General features: G+C 44.0%; 1 protein-coding gene and 1 long non-coding RNA gene across 3 annotated transcripts in view; one reads left to right on the top strand and one right to left on the bottom strand.

Annotated features, from left to right (window-relative positions):
- LOC111249979 (uncharacterized) overlaps nucleotides 1-18,765 on the top strand; it is a 48,753-nt gene that overhangs the window by 22,103 nt on the left and 7,885 nt on the right. Inside the window, exons 1-3 of one of the 2 annotated variants that reach the window (XM_022804495.2) lie at nucleotides 6,665-7,216; nucleotides 7,462-7,723; nucleotides 8,005-8,142. In XM_022804495.2, the coding sequence (XP_022660230.1) occupies nucleotides 7,147-7,216; nucleotides 7,462-7,723; nucleotides 8,005-8,142 (470 nt within the window). In that variant the 5' untranslated portion in view covers nucleotides 6,665-7,146. Of the gene's footprint in view, nucleotides 1-6,664; nucleotides 7,217-7,461; nucleotides 7,724-8,004; nucleotides 8,143-18,765 lie in introns of those variants that run through there. The other variant, XM_022804494.2, reaches the window with a different exon arrangement.
- Nucleotides 3,581-8,127, bottom strand: LOC147756218 (uncharacterized). Its single transcript, XR_015326456.1, has 3 exons — nucleotides 7,992-8,127; nucleotides 7,445-7,699; nucleotides 3,581-3,713 (listed from the first exon to the last, which is right to left on the bottom strand). It is a non-coding gene; the product is annotated as an uncharacterized LOC147756218 (long non-coding RNA).

The following is an 18,765-nucleotide window of genomic DNA, read 5'->3' on the forward strand; positions in this document are numbered from 1 at the left end:
GCTCTAAGGGAATGCGCACGCGAGAAAAAACGAAAAGAGAAGGTAGAGAAGATGTCTCATCTGAAAAGTGTATGTGTGTCAAACCATGCTAAGGATGAGCCAATGCGAAATTTTTTGTTTTCCTTACTCAGACGAACAGAGAGAAGGCAAAAGACAGGGAGAAGGTGGCATAGCGGCCTAGCGAGCATTGAGCGGTCGCTTGGCTAGCAAAAGCGGTTGCAACGGGCCCCAGTGGCAAGTGGACGGACTGAACCGGTAGCGACATTTTATCTGCTCATTGGTCTGCCGCTAGACAGTAGCGTGGAGCGGGGATTTCATGTCGAGACAACTTAACGTCACAGAAAGGGCATCGGAACAGAAGAGCTGGCACAGAAAGACTTACGCTACGGCAAACGCAGAAGAGGCATTGAGTGCGTTTTCTCACGCAGCTATAACCAGTGGGCCTGAAAGGTGAAAAGGCTCAACCAGACCAACAAGGGGCCGGTAACAGCGACGAGCAACCAGGTGGAAAGTCGTTGTCTATGCTCTTAAAAACTCCAGCTGTCGCATAAGATAACTGAGAAGTGGTGCATAGTACGTTGTACAATACATATGTAGTCTATTGGATTCTAGTTTCAACGCATTTATATACCACTGAATACAACTAGTTGAAAGCTTTAGAGACTACCTGAATTTGAAAAAGACATCCTTATCACTAAGGGCAGCTTTTATCACGTTGACAACATTCCCGCCACTACGCGATGTTGAATTTTGTTTAGTAACCAAAACAACACATATTTGCCGTAAAAAGGACTTAGTCTAGCTACAAGGACTACTAGACCCTTTTTTACCTTTTAATATCGTTAATTATTGCAGAAATTTAAGCACAACTATCGTCCCACACTAATATACAGGCAGTATACACCGTTATCGTCACATTAACGTTTTGGGTGGTTTTTTACTTTCCGTTCTTATTTGGTAATGAGCGACTTTGTTTCCTGTAGGAAACGTAGCATAGTATCATGTCGGTATTCTTCCAATGCCCGAAACTGCTGCAGCAACTCAATTTCGGGGCTGCATAAGTGTGGGCATTTTGCCCCTTCTCGATCTCAAGCTTTCCTCGGCACATCCAATTTGTTTTATGCGGATTCAGCTATATGCTGGTGCCAATGGTAGCGTAACAATGACACCGGAGTAACGCCGTCGGTATCGACGATATTCGTATGTGCTCCTCTATATATCTGTAAGCATATTATTTTATATTGCTAGCACTGGCGTGCTCTCGGTCGCAGAATATTTCGTATTTGTTTTAATTGTTACTAATTTGCCACCGGCCAGGTATTATCTTGAATCGAATTGGATTATCGCTAATCGCCTGAGAATCTCGTTACTCGCCAGGAGTGATAGCGTGTTTGGCAGGAAAGTGGCTTCACTTACTTCCAGCGACAGTACGGGACAGTCATTGTCCTTTAAGGTTTTAGATAGGACTCCGCCTAGGGAGCGCGGTGCCGCCCCGTCGCAGATACCCAAGAGACAAAAGGGTCTGGTATCGCTTTCTGCTTTCCGATGATTTCGGCTAGCGAACGTAATGGCAGCCGTAATTTGCTTCTGCGCCCTATTATTTTGCGACAAACAAGGAACAATAGAGAGGGAAATAGAATCAGACTCATAAAATTGACACGGACGGTGCATCAGCATATATTTACATGACTTTTTAAATAAGTAATTAGTGACTGAATTAAGAGACGTTTAAAAACGTGTTCTTTGTGTTTTTTTTGCTTTCGATTTAGGCTTTTCGTCAAAAAGGTATATATAGCGGATCTGTGATAGATTCAACGACTTTCTACCCTTTCATAGATGAGCTGCGTACGCTGTACAGTAGCTAATATTCAGATTGATTTTCTATGTAAAATAAGGTACCCAATAATGAACTAGAATGCTCGAAAGAGCCATTTCTATTGATAGGTAAGCCAGAAGTGAAAATACTTAATGTATACCTAAAATTACTACCTTTAGGTGAAATATATCATCGACAATCGTCAAAGCTAACGTCGAGTGTTCCTGACTTAGTTGGCCCATCTTCTACTATTAGTAAATGTACTGCAAATTTACTTCATCGCGGTATTTAGAGTTATCTATCTAAAAATGGCTATTTATAACCACTGCCGTACAAAGTTTGCAGGGGTCTCGCAAGAGCTCTAACGCATGTAAAACCAGCACTTAAACTACGCATGCAGTAATACACCTTTATCGTTTTCTTTTGAGGTCTAAACTACAATTTGATTTTTCAGCAACAATTAATTAAACAATAGATAGATAACCTGTTGATGATATTGACAATACTACATCTGCGACAATATTGTTCCCGGAGATGAGCTTGTCAATGAGTGTTTTTTCAGATCGAAGTAACGACGCCGTATACAATGCAATGGATGCGTTTGTAGGAGGAAAATCTAGAAAGTAAAATGGACAAAAGTCGGAGCCTTCTGTTTACGTTCCTGAGACGATAAGTGACTTCATAGGTGCTCCGGGCGAAAAGAGATACGGATAGAAAAATTCTTCCTGTCCAGAGAAGTGCTCAGAGTTGTTGGATGATGTGATGTAGGCCACCAAGGACTAGTTTCGGCTTGCTACGGCATCCAACCATACCACTGGTTACCAGTGGACATCACTGATAATGAAGTCAAATCGGCCAAAATAGCTAGATTCCTCTCGTGTTCAGTGACTTCTTTGTGCAGTTGTGCAGCCACATAGGCAAGATACATTGACACCCCCCCCTCCCCCCCTCCCACAAGAGTCAGGCATCTTTTGCGGTCTCCCGTGCCGCACTCATCCTGCTTGACACTATCTCCCCTAAACGGGAATGAAGTTGTTTCGCAAAGCGCGTTCCTCGTCCTTCTCGTGGGCCGCCTTTCTCCGGTTGGTTACCCCGCTGACTGCCCGCATTTAGCTAGCACGGCCACAACCGAAACTACCCCATAGCTACTACCATCACAAGCGTACGTTCCGGACCCCTTAACCCCCATGGTTATTGACCAGCTTCCTACTAACACATCTACGCTTACTTCTCCCGCATCTTTCCCTTAAACTCCGTGTTTATCATCGTCAGCACACAGAGAAGAATTGGGAGACGACCGCCTGACTGGGTGGTTTTCCCTGCAGCGACTTCCCCAGCCAGTCAACCCCACTCCCACCAACCGCCTGTGGCCACTGTTTGAACACCATGGTTTCCGGTCTATTTCTGCTTGTTGTTGTCGGCGATTATCAGCAGTAGCAAATGGGGGACCGGCGGCATCAGCAGAAGTATCATCAGGAGTACCAGTAGAGGCCGCAATGGTTGTAGCCATTGCAGAGTTGCTGTGGAGTCGCCGCAGTGTCATAGAACGGGTGGCCCGTATAGTTGGTTTGAAACGGTCCGGCGCGGCCCGTTGCTGGTTGCAGCAAAATGAACGGCTCTTCTTAGTCGTAGTTTGACATCCTACTTTGGCCTACACCCCAACGCAGAACAAGACCGGCCGTGGACACGGCGCTTGGCGTGAACTGTAGTGGCAGTTGTAGTCGTCGTAATAATAGTAGTTGCGCACCATTATTGGGAGCTGGCGTAGCGCCCGGGAGCGACGCGCCGTCACGAACAGGAACAAATTGGCACCGTAAGCGTGGGAGGCTACTTCCTGTTTCTTCCTGGATCTCTCGTTGACCATCGTTTGGTGCATTTGCGATATCTGTAAGCGTGTCTAACCGTGCACAAAATGAATAGTGAGCAAAGAAACTAGTGATAACTAACTGAATATAAACTATAAAGGTTATAATCGTTTTAGCTTAGGACTATCAAAATGAAACTTTTCTGGTTCCGGTATGTTCCGCAAATCTAATAGATACGTGTAAGCTTTATAACTACATACCTTACAATACATAGATGTTTAATTGCAATTAGTCAAGAATACATGCAACTATATACATAAATTGCTAGACGTTTTCGTTAGAAATATGCTCCGTTTGCCCATATAGTTAAACTCATTGAAGAAGCATCATTATTCCCATGACCGTTCACACTTTCATGTCTCCTTCATGGATGAACTCTTATCTTATATAACCACAAGCACCTCCCCTAGATCTTCTTCAATATCCAACCCTGACACAGCCCCAATGTCCCAATGCGGAAGAGTCGCGTCGCTGTTTTTTTCCCCACGCAAGCCTCACCGTCGCGCCGTACGTCGACCTGAAGTGTGTTAAAGAACTAATCTTCTCGTTCTGCTTCTTCATCTTTTTCACCGAATAACGTAGTCTTTTTCCCTCTATGCGTTACCCAAAACCGAATGGAAGCGAGTCTCCCTTAACACAGTCGCGGGCTAGACTTGCCATATAATCTAAATATGATCTACCACGGACAGCTATCGCTACTCCACACCAACGAAGCTATACAATGTTATTCTCTTGCGGCCATTCGACCACCATTACGCGACTATCTCATTGCTGCATAAGGCTCATCATCGAATTGCATAGAGCGCGCAAACTCCTCCGCTTGAACTCCTCAAACGGGCACGAGGGTTTATCTCCTCCATAGAGCGCTATCTCGTTCGTTCGATATCTTCTTCATCGCCCTTCAGATCCTTGGCAGACCCGCAAGAGCTCAAGCAACATTAACCCCAACGGCAACGGGAGTGGCAGCCCTCGCTGCCATTTGTGGAGCGCTCGTTTGCCTGCTGCCTTGAGGTTGTTCCTAATACGTTTTTCTTCCATATTCTACAGTCATGGATGGATTTCTCAGAGTAAACGAAGTGAGTAAGAGAGTGCGAGAACTGGTGAGCTCGTGAAATTAAGCTTACTTGCAGTAGTTGTGCGGTTATGCGGTCGTGAGCCTATGTGGCACCTCTGGAGTGTTACCGCGTCCAGTGTACCAGTAGGAACAGTATGTGCTGGTCGTCGAAAGTTCGTAGTTTCAGCCCCTTCAGCTCACCTTGGCTTGCCTCGCATATTACACTATGCCAGCTCCATGACATCGGGAGGGGGGCATATTGGCATTAAGAATTAGGGGCGAGACTGGAGTTAGCCACTGGCAGAAGATATGGGGGAAAAGGAGGGAATGGTCGAAGGAAGACTATTAGGCTGAGTGAGATCTGCTGCATTAGCTAGCCAAGCAGTCAGACAGCCGGAGGACCAGGAATCAGCTAGGACCCGCCGTCGATCCCTCAGCAAAATGACCTACGAGAAGAGTGGGTTAAGGAGTAAGTAAGCCTTCTCGTACTCTCTGGCAGGCATCGTTCGCTGCATCACCCGAATCTACTCGCACGGAAGCCTTTCCCAGGGTCTGTCGGTATAAGACACCTTCAGGGCAATCCACCCTATCGCGTTCATACGGTGTCTGCCAAGATCGAATGGCAAGCTAATCTGATCCGAACGGCCATTTATTCGAGATGCGTTTTAGGGGCGGTGGGGGATAGAGGAAGCTGCCTGGCAAAATAAGGCAGCTGCCCTACTTTGGTGTTGAGAGAGACCGAAGAGTGTGCTTATACGGATTGAGACAGGCTGAAACACGCGCGCTCTTACACCCACACAAGCTCGCGCGCACAGGGATGGACAGATACACACGACTTCATAGCACCGCAGCGGGACGTAGCAAATGAGTGTTCTGTAAGCCAAGCAATCGACCCACCCGCAAGCAACTGGAAGGAAAGATCGGCCAAAGCCGTTGCCATTAAAGATAAACAGATACCCTCATATACACAGAGCACTCCATTTGCTCGTTGTTGCTCACGACGCTATTCTGCAGGCCATTGAGAAGTACGGAACAGAGAGGGAGTGCATTCATAAAGAAGGTAATCTGAAAAAACGACATTATTGTTGAAGTGCTAATTAAGCACGACATTTTACCTGTAGTATTTTGAAGTTCGATTCTTCATCAAAGTATCGAACGGTCCATCTATCGGGTTTTGCATACCAATGATATCTATAGTTGAATGAAGCATGACAAAGAATACATAATAACAATGCAGATACGATGCCGTCCCGAGATGCATTACCGAATATATGGCTAATTACTCTTATATTCTAGAGTACCACAGCAAACTGAAACAAGATTGGTGGCTACATACTAGAGAACGGGTTGGTGTTTTTTTCTCATAATTTATGCCCCTTTTTTCCTTCTCGAAACTGAATATGGATAATTCTACTTAATAATCTGCCCTTACCACAGCTCATATAACAATACTCAAATATCATACATACATATATATATATATGTGTATATTTAAACACCAGCACTTTCGAATATGGCAGCGCAGGCGAAACCGTTAAGTCTGAACATTTCAGAAAAGCTTCTTTCCTGCTACACTACCAGTATGTCTGTCTGCCTGCCTGCCTGCCTGCCTGTCTGTTTGTCTGTAGCGACTATTCGATTAATTGGAAAGCGTGTATCATACTTAGCAGGATCGTTCTTTGCATCAGCGTAATGGCCATTGCAATGCTTAGCATGGTTTTCGATAGCTTGTTTCTATAAGATCACGCCCACCGTTCTTGCCTCTGCTGCATTAAGCACAGGCAACACTGATTAGTCTGTTTTTTCGTTATTTCGGAGTGGCATGATGCTACTAGTCGTCCCCCATGCTTTGCGTCTGGACAGGAGGATGGTCCCTCTTCTTCTCTCGGTTTCTTTTAAGGCCCGATGAGGGGGCAAACTGTGGTGGTCTGTGCTATACCAACAGCAGGACGCGTCCGATCAAATGGGGGCAGCTGCAGCTCGAGATTGCGGTTTTTTATAAGCTGTGAGAAGAGGACTGCTTTGCGCATTATTAAGATGGACGCACACAATAATATCAGCAAGAATTTAGCAATCCCTTTTGCCATGTGAATTATAGCAAACGCCTCGTCGTCGACGCGTTACCACGCAAGAGAGAGCCATCTGCGTTCGCTTCCATCCCGCAACTTGCCCTGGTATGGTCTTTCCACTCTTCCGTTGGCATGTTTTGCCACGTTGGTATTGTCCGGCATCGAGTAGACGCCACAGTATGCTGATGATACCGCAGAATGAAGATGATACTGCTGCGTCTCCTAATGATCATTAGCGCGATTAAAGCACTATTTATTGTGCCATTATTCTATTGGTGGTAATGCTACATCGCATCACGATTGTGAAGAACAGCTGTTAAATCGTGGTATACGATAAGGGCCATGGCGGCGCGCCGGAATATCAGCACTGATATTTTCATCTATGAGAGTTTACCAAGGATAAATGCCAAGGGTAAAGAAATAATAACGATGTTTAGAACATGTTCTATATAATAGTTGTAAGACGATGTGTGACTCGTATGGCATTTGCCTTTTGACGATTTGAGTCAAGGGATCTAGACACGGATTTACGCAATACGTTCACACATTAAGCTATTACTTGCATTTGCCTCGTTGAGCTAGTTTGCACTTCAAAGCACAATGTATTGACTTTTCAACCTAATATATGAATGATACATACCTAATGTTGTTTTTCAGGTTGTGGAGGTGGTGCAGGAGCGAGTAACCGAAAAATGAAGTCAGGTCGTAGGTCGCAGAATTCCGTTGGCGCTTCCACGATGGGATCAGCCAGCGCGAACAGTATGGTAGGCGTTGGAAGCGGTTCGTCAGTGCATCACGGCACCGCGGACGGAACAACGATGTCTTCAGCTCTAAATAGCAATAACGTAAGCAACGGCCAACAACACCCACACGGTGGAGCCCCTGAATGCGCCGGCTGTCAAAAGCCCATCCGAGAAAGGTTTGTATATGGGTAAAATAGCTAGCAACGATTACTACAGGGTATTGCTAAATTTCGCTAAGGTTACACCTAATAGTTTACGCAAATGTTTATTGGTTATTTTATATCGACGTCGGCTAAACCTCAGCAGCTACTTCATGCAGCAGAAGCACTCAGTATAGTCGTAATATTAAAATAAGATAATGTGTATAATTACCATAACTACATTTTATATATATATATATATATATAAGTTTCATATAAATAATTATCGTCTTTGTTCCCTTACTTTCCGAACGTAGATATCTTCTGCGTGCACTGGAGCAACTTTGGCATGAAGACTGTTTAAAATGCGCTTGCTGCGACTGCCGTCTGGGGGAAGTGGGCTCCACGCTCTACACGAAGGCCAATCTAATTCTCTGTAAGCGGGATTACCTCAGGTATGAGGGCAATGCATTCAGCAACTGATTTCACTACAATGAAGCATGAAAAATGAGCATCTAGATGACAAACATCTGCGTTATCCAACAAAACTATTACCTAGAGTATAGAATTCTCAATATAACAGTATGACGGGTTTTGATATGTAACTAAGCCTCAAGTTTAATTGATCCTCGGACGAATTTTTAAAGCGTTTAGAAGTAGCAAGATCCGTCCATATATCTAAGACTATTAGCTCTACGCAGTCTGCATCTTATACGAACCTTAGTATCCGTCGTGGGCTACAATGACCCAGCGATTTCAATATGCAATTAGAAGGGAAGTTCTAAGGTAATCAATAACTTGTCAATTAATGCCGACTCGACCCATTTATGAGAGCAATCTTTTCATAAATAGTATCTATTCAAATTATGTAGTCGCTAAACAAGGTTGTGCCAAGTCTGCGCAAGCTCAATACACACCATCGTGCGCATATTTGATCTTCTTATCATAATGATCGAAAAAGCCGTGAAGATAAAAGGTCCTCGGAGCCTGAATGTCATCTCTGAAAATGGCTCCGACATCGGTTTATTTTCATAGACTTTGAAAGCCCGATTTCAGTCCTAATCCTTAAAAACAAGCTAGTCAATGTATAGAGTTATAAGATAACAGCGAAGAAAATGAAATGTAGGTGCTTAAGAGGGAGTACAGTCACAGCCTGTAACTGTCCCTAAAAGCGGATGCAGCGGTATGTAGCATCATCCGTCCTTGAAAGTACGAGTAGATACATAGTAGAAGTACGTTTATTCGAAATTGAAATGACTCGTAGCACCCCGAAAGGAAGTCGATAGTACAAACCCGTACCCATTAATTGTACTACTCAATTTTTTCAATTATTAAGTTTTCGACTAGAAAGAAGATTCAGGCGGCTGGCAGTAAGTGAACAATATGAGTTCCGACGATATCGAAGTAAATATTGTCAGTTTGCTTAAACGGGTTTTTTCGATGCAGGTGTATCGTTTGCTTAATTCTTCGCTAGGTTAGGTAACGCGGGGGGCCGGAGGGAGAATGAAGAAAACTTCATTAGCTCTATATTTATTATTTGCAGTTTTATATTAGCATAGGAGGAATACCAGCTTTAAAGATAGTATTTCAATAGGCGGTACAGATGGATGTTTTTTTAAAGAAAAGCTAAGGGTAATATCATTAGGAGGCGATAGTTTTCCAATTGACGCCAGTTACTGATAACTTCTGCATTCAATAAAAACAGCTTATTATTGTCCAGTCCGGACAAATGGGTCACTTATTATTCGATCGTAGTAAGTTGACAGTAACTCGTTTCGGCACAATACGAGCCATATCAAGCATACAAAACTGCTTGTGTATTTCACCAATTCCATTTGTGTAACATTGTAAGGCTCTCTATCGGTTAAACATGTTTTGGATACGACTATCAAGTTTATGTTTGACTTGAGCTATCCATGAGTTAATCCGAGCATTTGGCCAGAAGTACGTCATGCTGATGATGTCGCAAAGCGTTCTCGAGAAATTTCTCGACAAATGATCTTTCAAACTTTTTTTTCAAATGCACCGTTGACGGATATTTTACAGTTAACTTATTTGATGATTTCAATGTTTTTATTTAGGCGCCGAAACACACGAACCCCTACACGTCAAAGGACATTGTGCTAACACCTACTCAGATATCAGGTTTTAGCCGAGTTTGTTCGTCCGCCCATAAAATCATTATCGTACGCACAGGTTATCGTTACCTCAAGCTATCCATCGGCTTCTCTATGGTGCTTCTTTGCGCCGCCCTGGGTTCAGGCAACGGGGAACTGCGCAACCGTCAGAAGATCAGAAGATCTTATTGATTGAATTAGGTCAATGTTGCCGAGCGTTGGACGACGGCATACGGCAGCTAAACTGGCCAGTAGAAAGGAGGAGCAGTTGCATTCAAGGTATAATAAAAGTGTCAGTGGGTGTCCGAGCTAGCTCGCGGTGAGGTCCCACAACTCGGAAACCCTTCTCCAAGCGACGCTGCTAGTGTAGGCGCCAGGCCGCTTGAGGAAGTTAAACATGCTTTTATGGCCTCACGAACCCGCTCTAAACCGGTGTTCCCATTGACCATACATAATATATGAGAAGAAGACGTTCATACCGAGCTCATATGAGCACTTAAGTGAGCCATTCACTCTCAAGGAGAGCTCGCGGCCTTAAGTCGGGCGTCCGGCAAACTGGAGCCCGCTTCAAAGTAGCGCGCCCTCGTCGTCATGTATTGGGAGCTCGGCCAGACCCTTAACCTAAAGGCAGAGGTGAGCATCCTTCCTCGTACTTAAAGCTACTGCTTGGTTGTTCTTCTTCAGGCGTTTCTCAATGGATTGAGTTGTGTGCCTCCGGGGCACAACCACGAGCCTTGAAAGTACCCTGCGCAACGGAAGTTTGAATTGCCTTTTCAATGGCCGCCATAGACCAGCCCGTAACCACCAATATGACCCTTATCCATACAGATTGGCTTTTATGGTACATCATATGCACAGCTCTAGAAACGTTTCTTCATAGCTAGCTTAGAATTTGCCATATATATATATATATATATATATATATATATATATATATATATATATATATGTATATATATGCGAAGAAACGTAGCCCAGGTTTAAGAGTGAGGGAAGCTTGCAGCGGCCTTTTTGATTTCAAAAACGTGTTTTATGAAGGTATATCAGGTTCCAAAAAACAAAGTTACGTACATAAAAAATCCGCTAATTCTGCAAAGTATCGGTAATTAGGCGGCGGGCATTGTTAAACGGGTGCTTGTCATGCTGAACTTTAACAGTCGTGGAATCAAACTTTCTTGCCCGCTACGCCCTATAATTTCTAATTTGTACGTATCAGCCAGTGCTCCATTATAAATGTTATGTTAATTAAATGTTTCGAAACCGTATAAAAATTAGTATATATAAATGCGTTGCAAGTTTCGAATTTATTCATAGACCATGTGAACCCAACACATTTCTAAGGAGCGAACATATGCACATTGAAATGATTGATCTTTTAATTTATAATAAGAAAATATTGAAAATTATTCCTAAAGATTGAAGCTTCTTACTGTTATATATATAATATTATAATCTTTCTGACGAACCCCATTTTCGAATGGGTTACTTGTAGGCAATGCAACACTATACACTTTGGACCATAGTAGAGATTTGCTGGTTTCATCAATGTACTCGCAAGAATAGTGGTTGCAATGGTGTAAGATTTCGGATTTCAGCTAGTACACCTACATCCTGTACTCTAATGACATGTAATTGGAATCAAATGTTAAACAGCGTTTAGCTTCAGCTAGCTAATCAAGCCTGAAACCTCATGGTCCAGTAGGTCCTATTCACAACGGCAGTCCATAAGCGTCTCAAAGCACCCATTAAAAGTCCAAAAATTTTCACATCTAAACGAGCCGATCAACAACTTTACATGGGAAACGTGGCAATTGTTATTGCAAGGGTCTCAAGAGGAAAGATGCCTTTCTTAGATTTGACAGGTGCGAATGTCGTAAGAAAGGTTAATTACTGTGTTGCCATAAAGTTACCATCAGACCGGTGTGTGTATGTATCTCTCTAAAGTGATCTAGCAACGATCTCATAGTACCTAACGGCCACCGGACTGCTTTTATGCAAATATTTTACACGAGTGCAAGCCCAACCTAATCTACGAAGCCCTTGTGGCAGCGCTAGATTCAGCTGCAGTAGCAGTGGCTCGCGGAGCTCATAAACATGACGGCAGTACCATGGTTGCACCTCCTTCCGTTTGCCAAAGCTCCTCACCCCTTACACGGAGTCGCTATCATTGCTACGCGTTGCCCAGCGGCGTAGCCTGCTATAGATGCCCCTGGAGGCGGCAAAGATACTTCGGTGGCAGTGCCATAAGCGGCCATAAGCACTTCCGGTCGCCAGCGCCATTACCGACACCAACAGACTCACTGGCAGTGAACGACGCCAGAAGGAAAGTAAGTACAGAGTGTACTAGCCACATCAAGACTTCGGGTGACTGGCCATCGATCCCCTCAAGGTACATGCAGGGGGGAAGATGGGGTCCCTCTTTCTCGACGTCATCCGCAGGGGCGTGACGCAAAGAAAAGCTCAGTGACTTTTGCCTCGTATCGCCGACAGCGCCGCAATCGCAGGAAACATGCCTCCCCATTCGCATTTAGCCGCGACGTTGCACTCGAAAGAGAAAACTTATTCTGCTGCCACTGAACATTTGGGTGACGCGGTAAAAGAAATAAAACAGATGGCTACAACAGATCTACAGGACGATGGAGGAGACGAGTAGAACAGTTTGTTAGAAAGTGCTGGAAGACGTAAGCTGGAATTGGCCAGCAAAAATGAGACGTCAAACCGTTATTTATCCTGTGTAACTCCTGGTCTCAAGTAAGACAACGCGAAAACTCAAAAATGATGACGCCTGAATACGCTCGACTGCAGTCACGAGTTTTCAGAAGATTCGGAGAAATGTATTATATACTATTATGTTCACTTTATCAGGGCAAGGCTTTGTTCCGAGTTTTACGTCCGGCATCGCTGTCATCCGCTGGCTCCCCGCATAAAATAAAGTCTGCCTGTGGTCGGGTTCGAACTCAACCGACAAAAGTAGGCAAATACGTTACTCAAGCCTATATTAACATAGTGTGAATTTGCTTGAAGTGTCTTATAACATACGAGACGACTGTGTAATGCTCAGGAGCTATTCATGGTCTACCTACTCCTAAGGACTTTGATTACGTTTCGGTATTGAACAGATATAACTTATTCAAGAATTTTGAAAATTATGGGGGAATTTATTCTCTCAATCGTAGACTTCATTAATGTTAACGGTAATTTTTTAGGCTTAGACTTAAACGAAGATTTCAAGTAAGTAGCAAGTGGGCTACAAAGCAGACCCACACGGGGATCGCCACAGCTGCTGCTGTCTTATAGCGGAGTGGACCGTGGTTTCTTTCATTCCTAGAAGAATCGTAATAGTAATAATAATAATATTAGTAACAGCAATCACCATATTTTATGTCTGAATAAACTTTAAATGAGGTAGCGTCTAGGGCTCACACCTGCTACAAACTTACCCCCCCCCCCCCTCTCCCCACGGCACATTAGAACATACTTGCACTGAACTAACGTCGTAAGCGATAGCAGTCGCTAGCGTTACTGGGTCTAGCGGTCACATCTGGTAAGGTCGTTGAGTTGAGATGTGTGTGCTCGTATCAACTTCACTTGTCGTTACTGGCGGTCATTCCTGGCAGCCCTTGACGATAAGGTCCTTTTGCTTTGAGCCTTTGACCAGTTTCGGTTTCTCTGTTTAGCCAACGTCTAGAAGTGGCTTTGGTCAGTTTATAAGATGGCCAATGATGATGCTGATGCTATGCTATAGTCTTCAGGGATTATGACGATAATTGTGCAGTTCATCTATAGCGACCGTATGCTTTGATCTAAGGGAAAACTGATGGAGAATGTGGAGAAACATTTCACATGCAGCCAATACGGGTAGCCGCCATCGGTATTACCTTGATTGATATCATATAAGAGGTGTGTAACAGCATCTGTTAGGGTCAGCTGGTCTGTCGATAAGGTTGACAGGCTCATCGACTGAGGACACGGTCCTAGCTGGGTTCACATATATACTGTGCTGTAGCATACGAAATTGAATGGCGTTCGATGGATCTGCTACTGCAGGTGTGTGAATCAGGGCAGAATTTGCAGCTGGATGAAAACGATTCAAATCTATGTTAGCCCACAGTTACTAGGGTGGTACGACACAGACTGCACTTACTTTAAGTGCAGTATGCGTCACGTCGTGAGTAACCTCTATAGTACTACCGTATATTTTGTTCTTTCACGTGAGACGCTAAGTTCGTGTGTTTGAGACTATTTCAATTCAGATTTGTCGATATAAAAAAAAACATCTATAGGGGAATAAATAAGCAAAATTATGTACAATTACAAAAACTACTGGCTTGACCAATGCGTTTTCGCCTATGGATCCAAATGTAAGCATGGTTATGTAAACCTATTCAAATTGATCTGTCTAATGGTGTGTTGTGTAATAGGAATCATCCACAGCGATGTCATAATGGCAACCTTTTCGAATATCAAACGTATACTGTCACGTTACCAGTCTGCTGTTTCGTTTCAAATAGATTTGTTTCTCACTGGGAAAATCACCCAGACGAATTGTCAGCTCGTAACCAGTGCACTCGAATATCTCCAAACTGATCGGACTCACGCCTGTCTATTTAGTTGTCCATGTGCCTCTGATGACGAGGGACGTATCAGGACCCTGATGGAAGCACGATGAGAAAAGCTACTCTACAACCACTAATGGTCGGGTGTATTTCCATTTACCAAATTGACATTGGACAATTGAGTCTCGACAAACTTCAACAACTGAAACGTGTACAAGCTTGCCAACTAGATTGAGGAAGAACAGAATCGAGCAGGGTACATCGTGTCCGTTTAAATATACTAGAATAAGGCTAATATAAATGCTAAAATAAGGAAATGTCTTTGTAGTATAGCACAATATTTTAGTAACAGATGTTTTATAAAATTTATTGTCCTTATCGAACGGCCTAATTACTAAGGCAGTAGGGGTTTAAATACGTAAACCTGCAATACTTTCTATCAAGCGTTACCTATACCGGGACCTGAGATTTCCATTTAAGATCGCCTCCGAAAACGTACCTGAACTCCATCTGACAATCAGATTTCTCTACGTACAGACAGTTCCACACACAGATAAACGTCAACAAGTTAGTTCTGATTTTCAAAAATCTAAAGCATCAAAAGATTCCTCTATTTTTCAATGACACGCATGCTGCTACTGCTGTTGATGTATTGCAGACGCATGAAATAGCCAACTCCATCTTCACTGTTCGAAGCGTTTCCGTGAGTGCGAAAAGTTCCGGTGTTCTTCAACGATTCTGCGTGTGTTTTCCTTTACTAGTTCTTCCCCGGAAGAACTGTTCTCCGGGGAGGTGGGAAGTCTCCGCGTTTGCTTGGCTTTTTGTGACTCTTGCCGTCATGAGTTGGCGGCATGTCTGATGAACGCACAACGAGACAGTGCAGAGCGCTCGCGGCGAGTGATGTCTCCCCGAAGGGCCATTTCCCCTTCTTTCCCCATGCTGATGGGAATCAGAAACGGCCGTCTTCCTACCCGTCGCGATCGCCAGGAATTAGAAATTAGAAATTGGCCCATTCGATACATTTCGCTCGGCGGCCGACAAAGCAATGAAGGCACCGATGAATGTATCGCAGAGAGTGGCAGCAGCCGCTAGCTATCTGTTCTTCTATCGCCTCTTCGTGGGGCGCTTCGGCCAGTGTATGAAGCGAGTTCACGTCCTACCTAACGTAGACGGAATGTTCAACTGACGCATAGTTTTGGCAATGAGACCGTCTTCTTCGCCTTGCCATTTTCCCCGTCGTGTCTTGACTTGCGCTACCCCGCACCCCCTTTCCCAGATCCTTTTAACCGGCATGAGCCTATTTAATTCTAGTGTTAAACAGGAGGCAACGGGGACGATCGCGATAAATTGCCTTCCTGGGAATTCAGCTCGCATTGGTCGATATGTGATTCGCCGATCACTACTATAATATTTTACATGGATGGATTGGGGGGTATTTTTGTTCGACGCGTGATGGCAATGTGATAGCTGTCATGGATCACATCGATGCATGACAGCCTGATTATTCTAACGAGAACATCAATCATAAGAGACATGATCACGTTGTTCAATTCGAAATGTTAAATATCAATAGTATTTTTTGTGCGAGCTTGAATTTTACCGAGGCTTTTACTGTCATTCTAGTTGTACGTCATTATGTACCCAATGTAGGATGAAAAACTTTATTAACTGAGTATTTCCCACCCAGATGTCTCTGGCAGCATCTCAACTACGTGGGTGAACAAATTTTAAAAAGCTGGCGCGCAGAATGGCTAATTAAGCGTAATATAACCTAAGAGCTTATGCTAATTGAACTCTACATAGGTGTATTGATAAACATCTGCGAGCGCCGTTTCTTAGGAACGTAGTCAGGAAGGACGCATGTACCTTTGCATCGCCGTAACATCGCTCGTTACTGGGCCGTAACAGGTTGATTTCTCCAAAAGGCTGAACCGAATCAACACCCACTTCTGGTTACGTTCAAAAACCTTCAATTAGATGCCAATGGGATCAGTGAAAAGCTTAAGAGTAAATCAAGCGGACGATACGTATACGTGAAAAAAAGGCGTATTTTTATTAAGTCGTCCATCATTAGTATTAATACACCTATAGGAAATATTTAGTACGTACTAAGGAAGTCCATTAGTACCCATTAAATGTGCTTGGCTTCTTTAAGCCAGTACTTTGCCATAACGAACGATAATAATTAGGCAAAAATATTTCGATTGAAAGGACTTCTGTTGTTACAGACGCTTCCTTCGCTGGTCACAGCTGGCGCAGTTTCGTGACATTAATTTCTTATTATTTGCTTGTAGCGGTTGCTATTACGAAAATGTGCCTTGAATATACATAGATTTTTAAGGCACTCCAGCAAATGAATGGTCTCTTGGTTCAATTCTATTTCCGTCCGCGGTCTCCGTTGTGGTTGACCGTGGCCTATGTCGTAAGGCTTAGTTTCTGTTGTTCGAGATCGGCTGGGATCCGGATCGTTCGTTGTTCGATGGATTGCGGAGTGTCTATTATGTTTGAATAGAAATTGAATAACGAATTGAATAGAACGGGTGGGCTAGAAGAGGCGAAGGAAGAGAAGGCCGGTCGCCGCTTGCGGCCGGCCCTTCAGTCCATTCCATTGCAACGGCAATGGGAAGCGGCTGCTAGAGCAGACGCCGGATGCCGGCACGTGACTCGAATGTAGCATGCATTTACCTCTGAACCAGCTAGCAGCTTAATCTGATTTAGAATTGAGAATTCAGACTGGCCACCGATCTCTTTGGGACGCGCACGACAGAGCCAATGCTGGTGTCGGGATCAGATGAGGACACCGAGCTCACCCACTGACTATTGGCGCAATCGGGGCTACAGCGGAGACAGTTCTTATTCAAAGACTAAGAGGTAGCCGGTAGTCACCTGACGATTTCTTAGCGTCCGAGAATCACTCTGCTATTCCCTATTGCCTTGTCAATGCGAGCGGACGCTAAGTTGCGAAACGAAGTTTTTTTTTTGAATTGAAGTTGCCTTTTAAATCAAGCGGATGAATTAGTGAACGTATCTCGAGGGGAAATCTCTAATGAAGGTTCTTAGACCTTGTAACGTCACCTCTTGGCGTCTGTCTAATAATAAGGTATACACATTATAAATTTGTTTACTTTTATAAAAATTGCACCTACGCAATTTCTATGCAGAAAAAAATTCGTAAAGCACAAGATGCATACTGATTGCAGCTTTCGGTAGTTTTGACGTGATGAACAGTTCTTTAATACTCTGCCCTCTGTTACTGCTACATATTTTGCTCTGAATTTACGACCTGAGGGGACCGAATTAGAAGATCATTATCTACCGCGGCACTGGTGGTTCACCGGGGGCCATAGGGAACTAATATCATTCTCTACTAGCGGGACCCTTGCACGGTCAGGCGGAAAGGAAACACCATAATAAAGTTGAAATTGTCAAACAAAGATGAATCTGAAAAATTGAATTGGGCTACGAAGATGAAGACAGCCAAAGACTATTCCTATCAACACCACTACAGCCTGATTGATTTTTAACAGAAATCTAGAAATATTAAATTTTCACCCCTTCGGAACAAGAACGCCCACGCACGCTCATAGACACGGAAAGGGACAAAGCTGCCGTCAGTAGAGATCCGACCATCGAAGTGTTTCGCCGTTGTGCAATCGAATTACTTTTAGGTACAGTTTTACTTTTGCTTTTAATAAGCCTGCATAAACATACATAAGCAAATCATTGTAGTTTTTCCCAGACCTAGAGACGTTATTTACGAACGACAATGCGGTTCTTCAGCAACATTTGTGCGCTATCTTTGACAACGACTTTTTTGCCCTGTCCTGCTCTTCCATTAATTGCTTCAACAACTACAACAGGTATGCTCTTGCATTTCGTAGTTGACATTTTCTATTGCTGAATAGGCGTACCAACAACTTAGCTAAAGCTACAGATAGCGCTCAAAGCAAACTAAATGGAATCTGCAGTGAGAAACGCTATCGACCTGAGACGGTATCAACTCGGTGCCCCCCGCCGCTCTGCATGGAAGATAGATTTGCTCTCCAAGTCTGCCCCCAAATAGCATCGGTAAGTCTGCCTGCCATTGGTTATTACTGAGAGACTAATAAACACAATTAAGCAATTCGAGTGATGGGCAGCAGTTGCGTTGCCCTAATCGAATTTCGATTTCGACGGTTTCGTGCAGAAGGGCGTGCAGAACCTCTTCACAAGGCGCCTTCACGTAGTGATTTGGCTCAGATGTCGGTGATAGCAGGTAACTTCGCTAGTGTACGACGGGGGCGTAAAATTAGCTGTAGTGATTTGTGGGCGGGAGAGAACCCCTGCAGCGATGGTTCCTTGCCTTTGCCGTATATATACAGAACGCGTGGATATGTGGGACCTTGAATGGTAAATTGCTTTCATG

Source organism: Varroa destructor, unplaced genomic scaffold (genome assembly GCF_002443255.2).
Source record: "Varroa destructor unplaced genomic scaffold, Vdes_3.0 BEIS01000004.1, whole genome shotgun sequence".
Taxonomy (NCBI): domain Eukaryota; kingdom Metazoa; phylum Arthropoda; class Arachnida; order Mesostigmata; family Varroidae; genus Varroa; species Varroa destructor.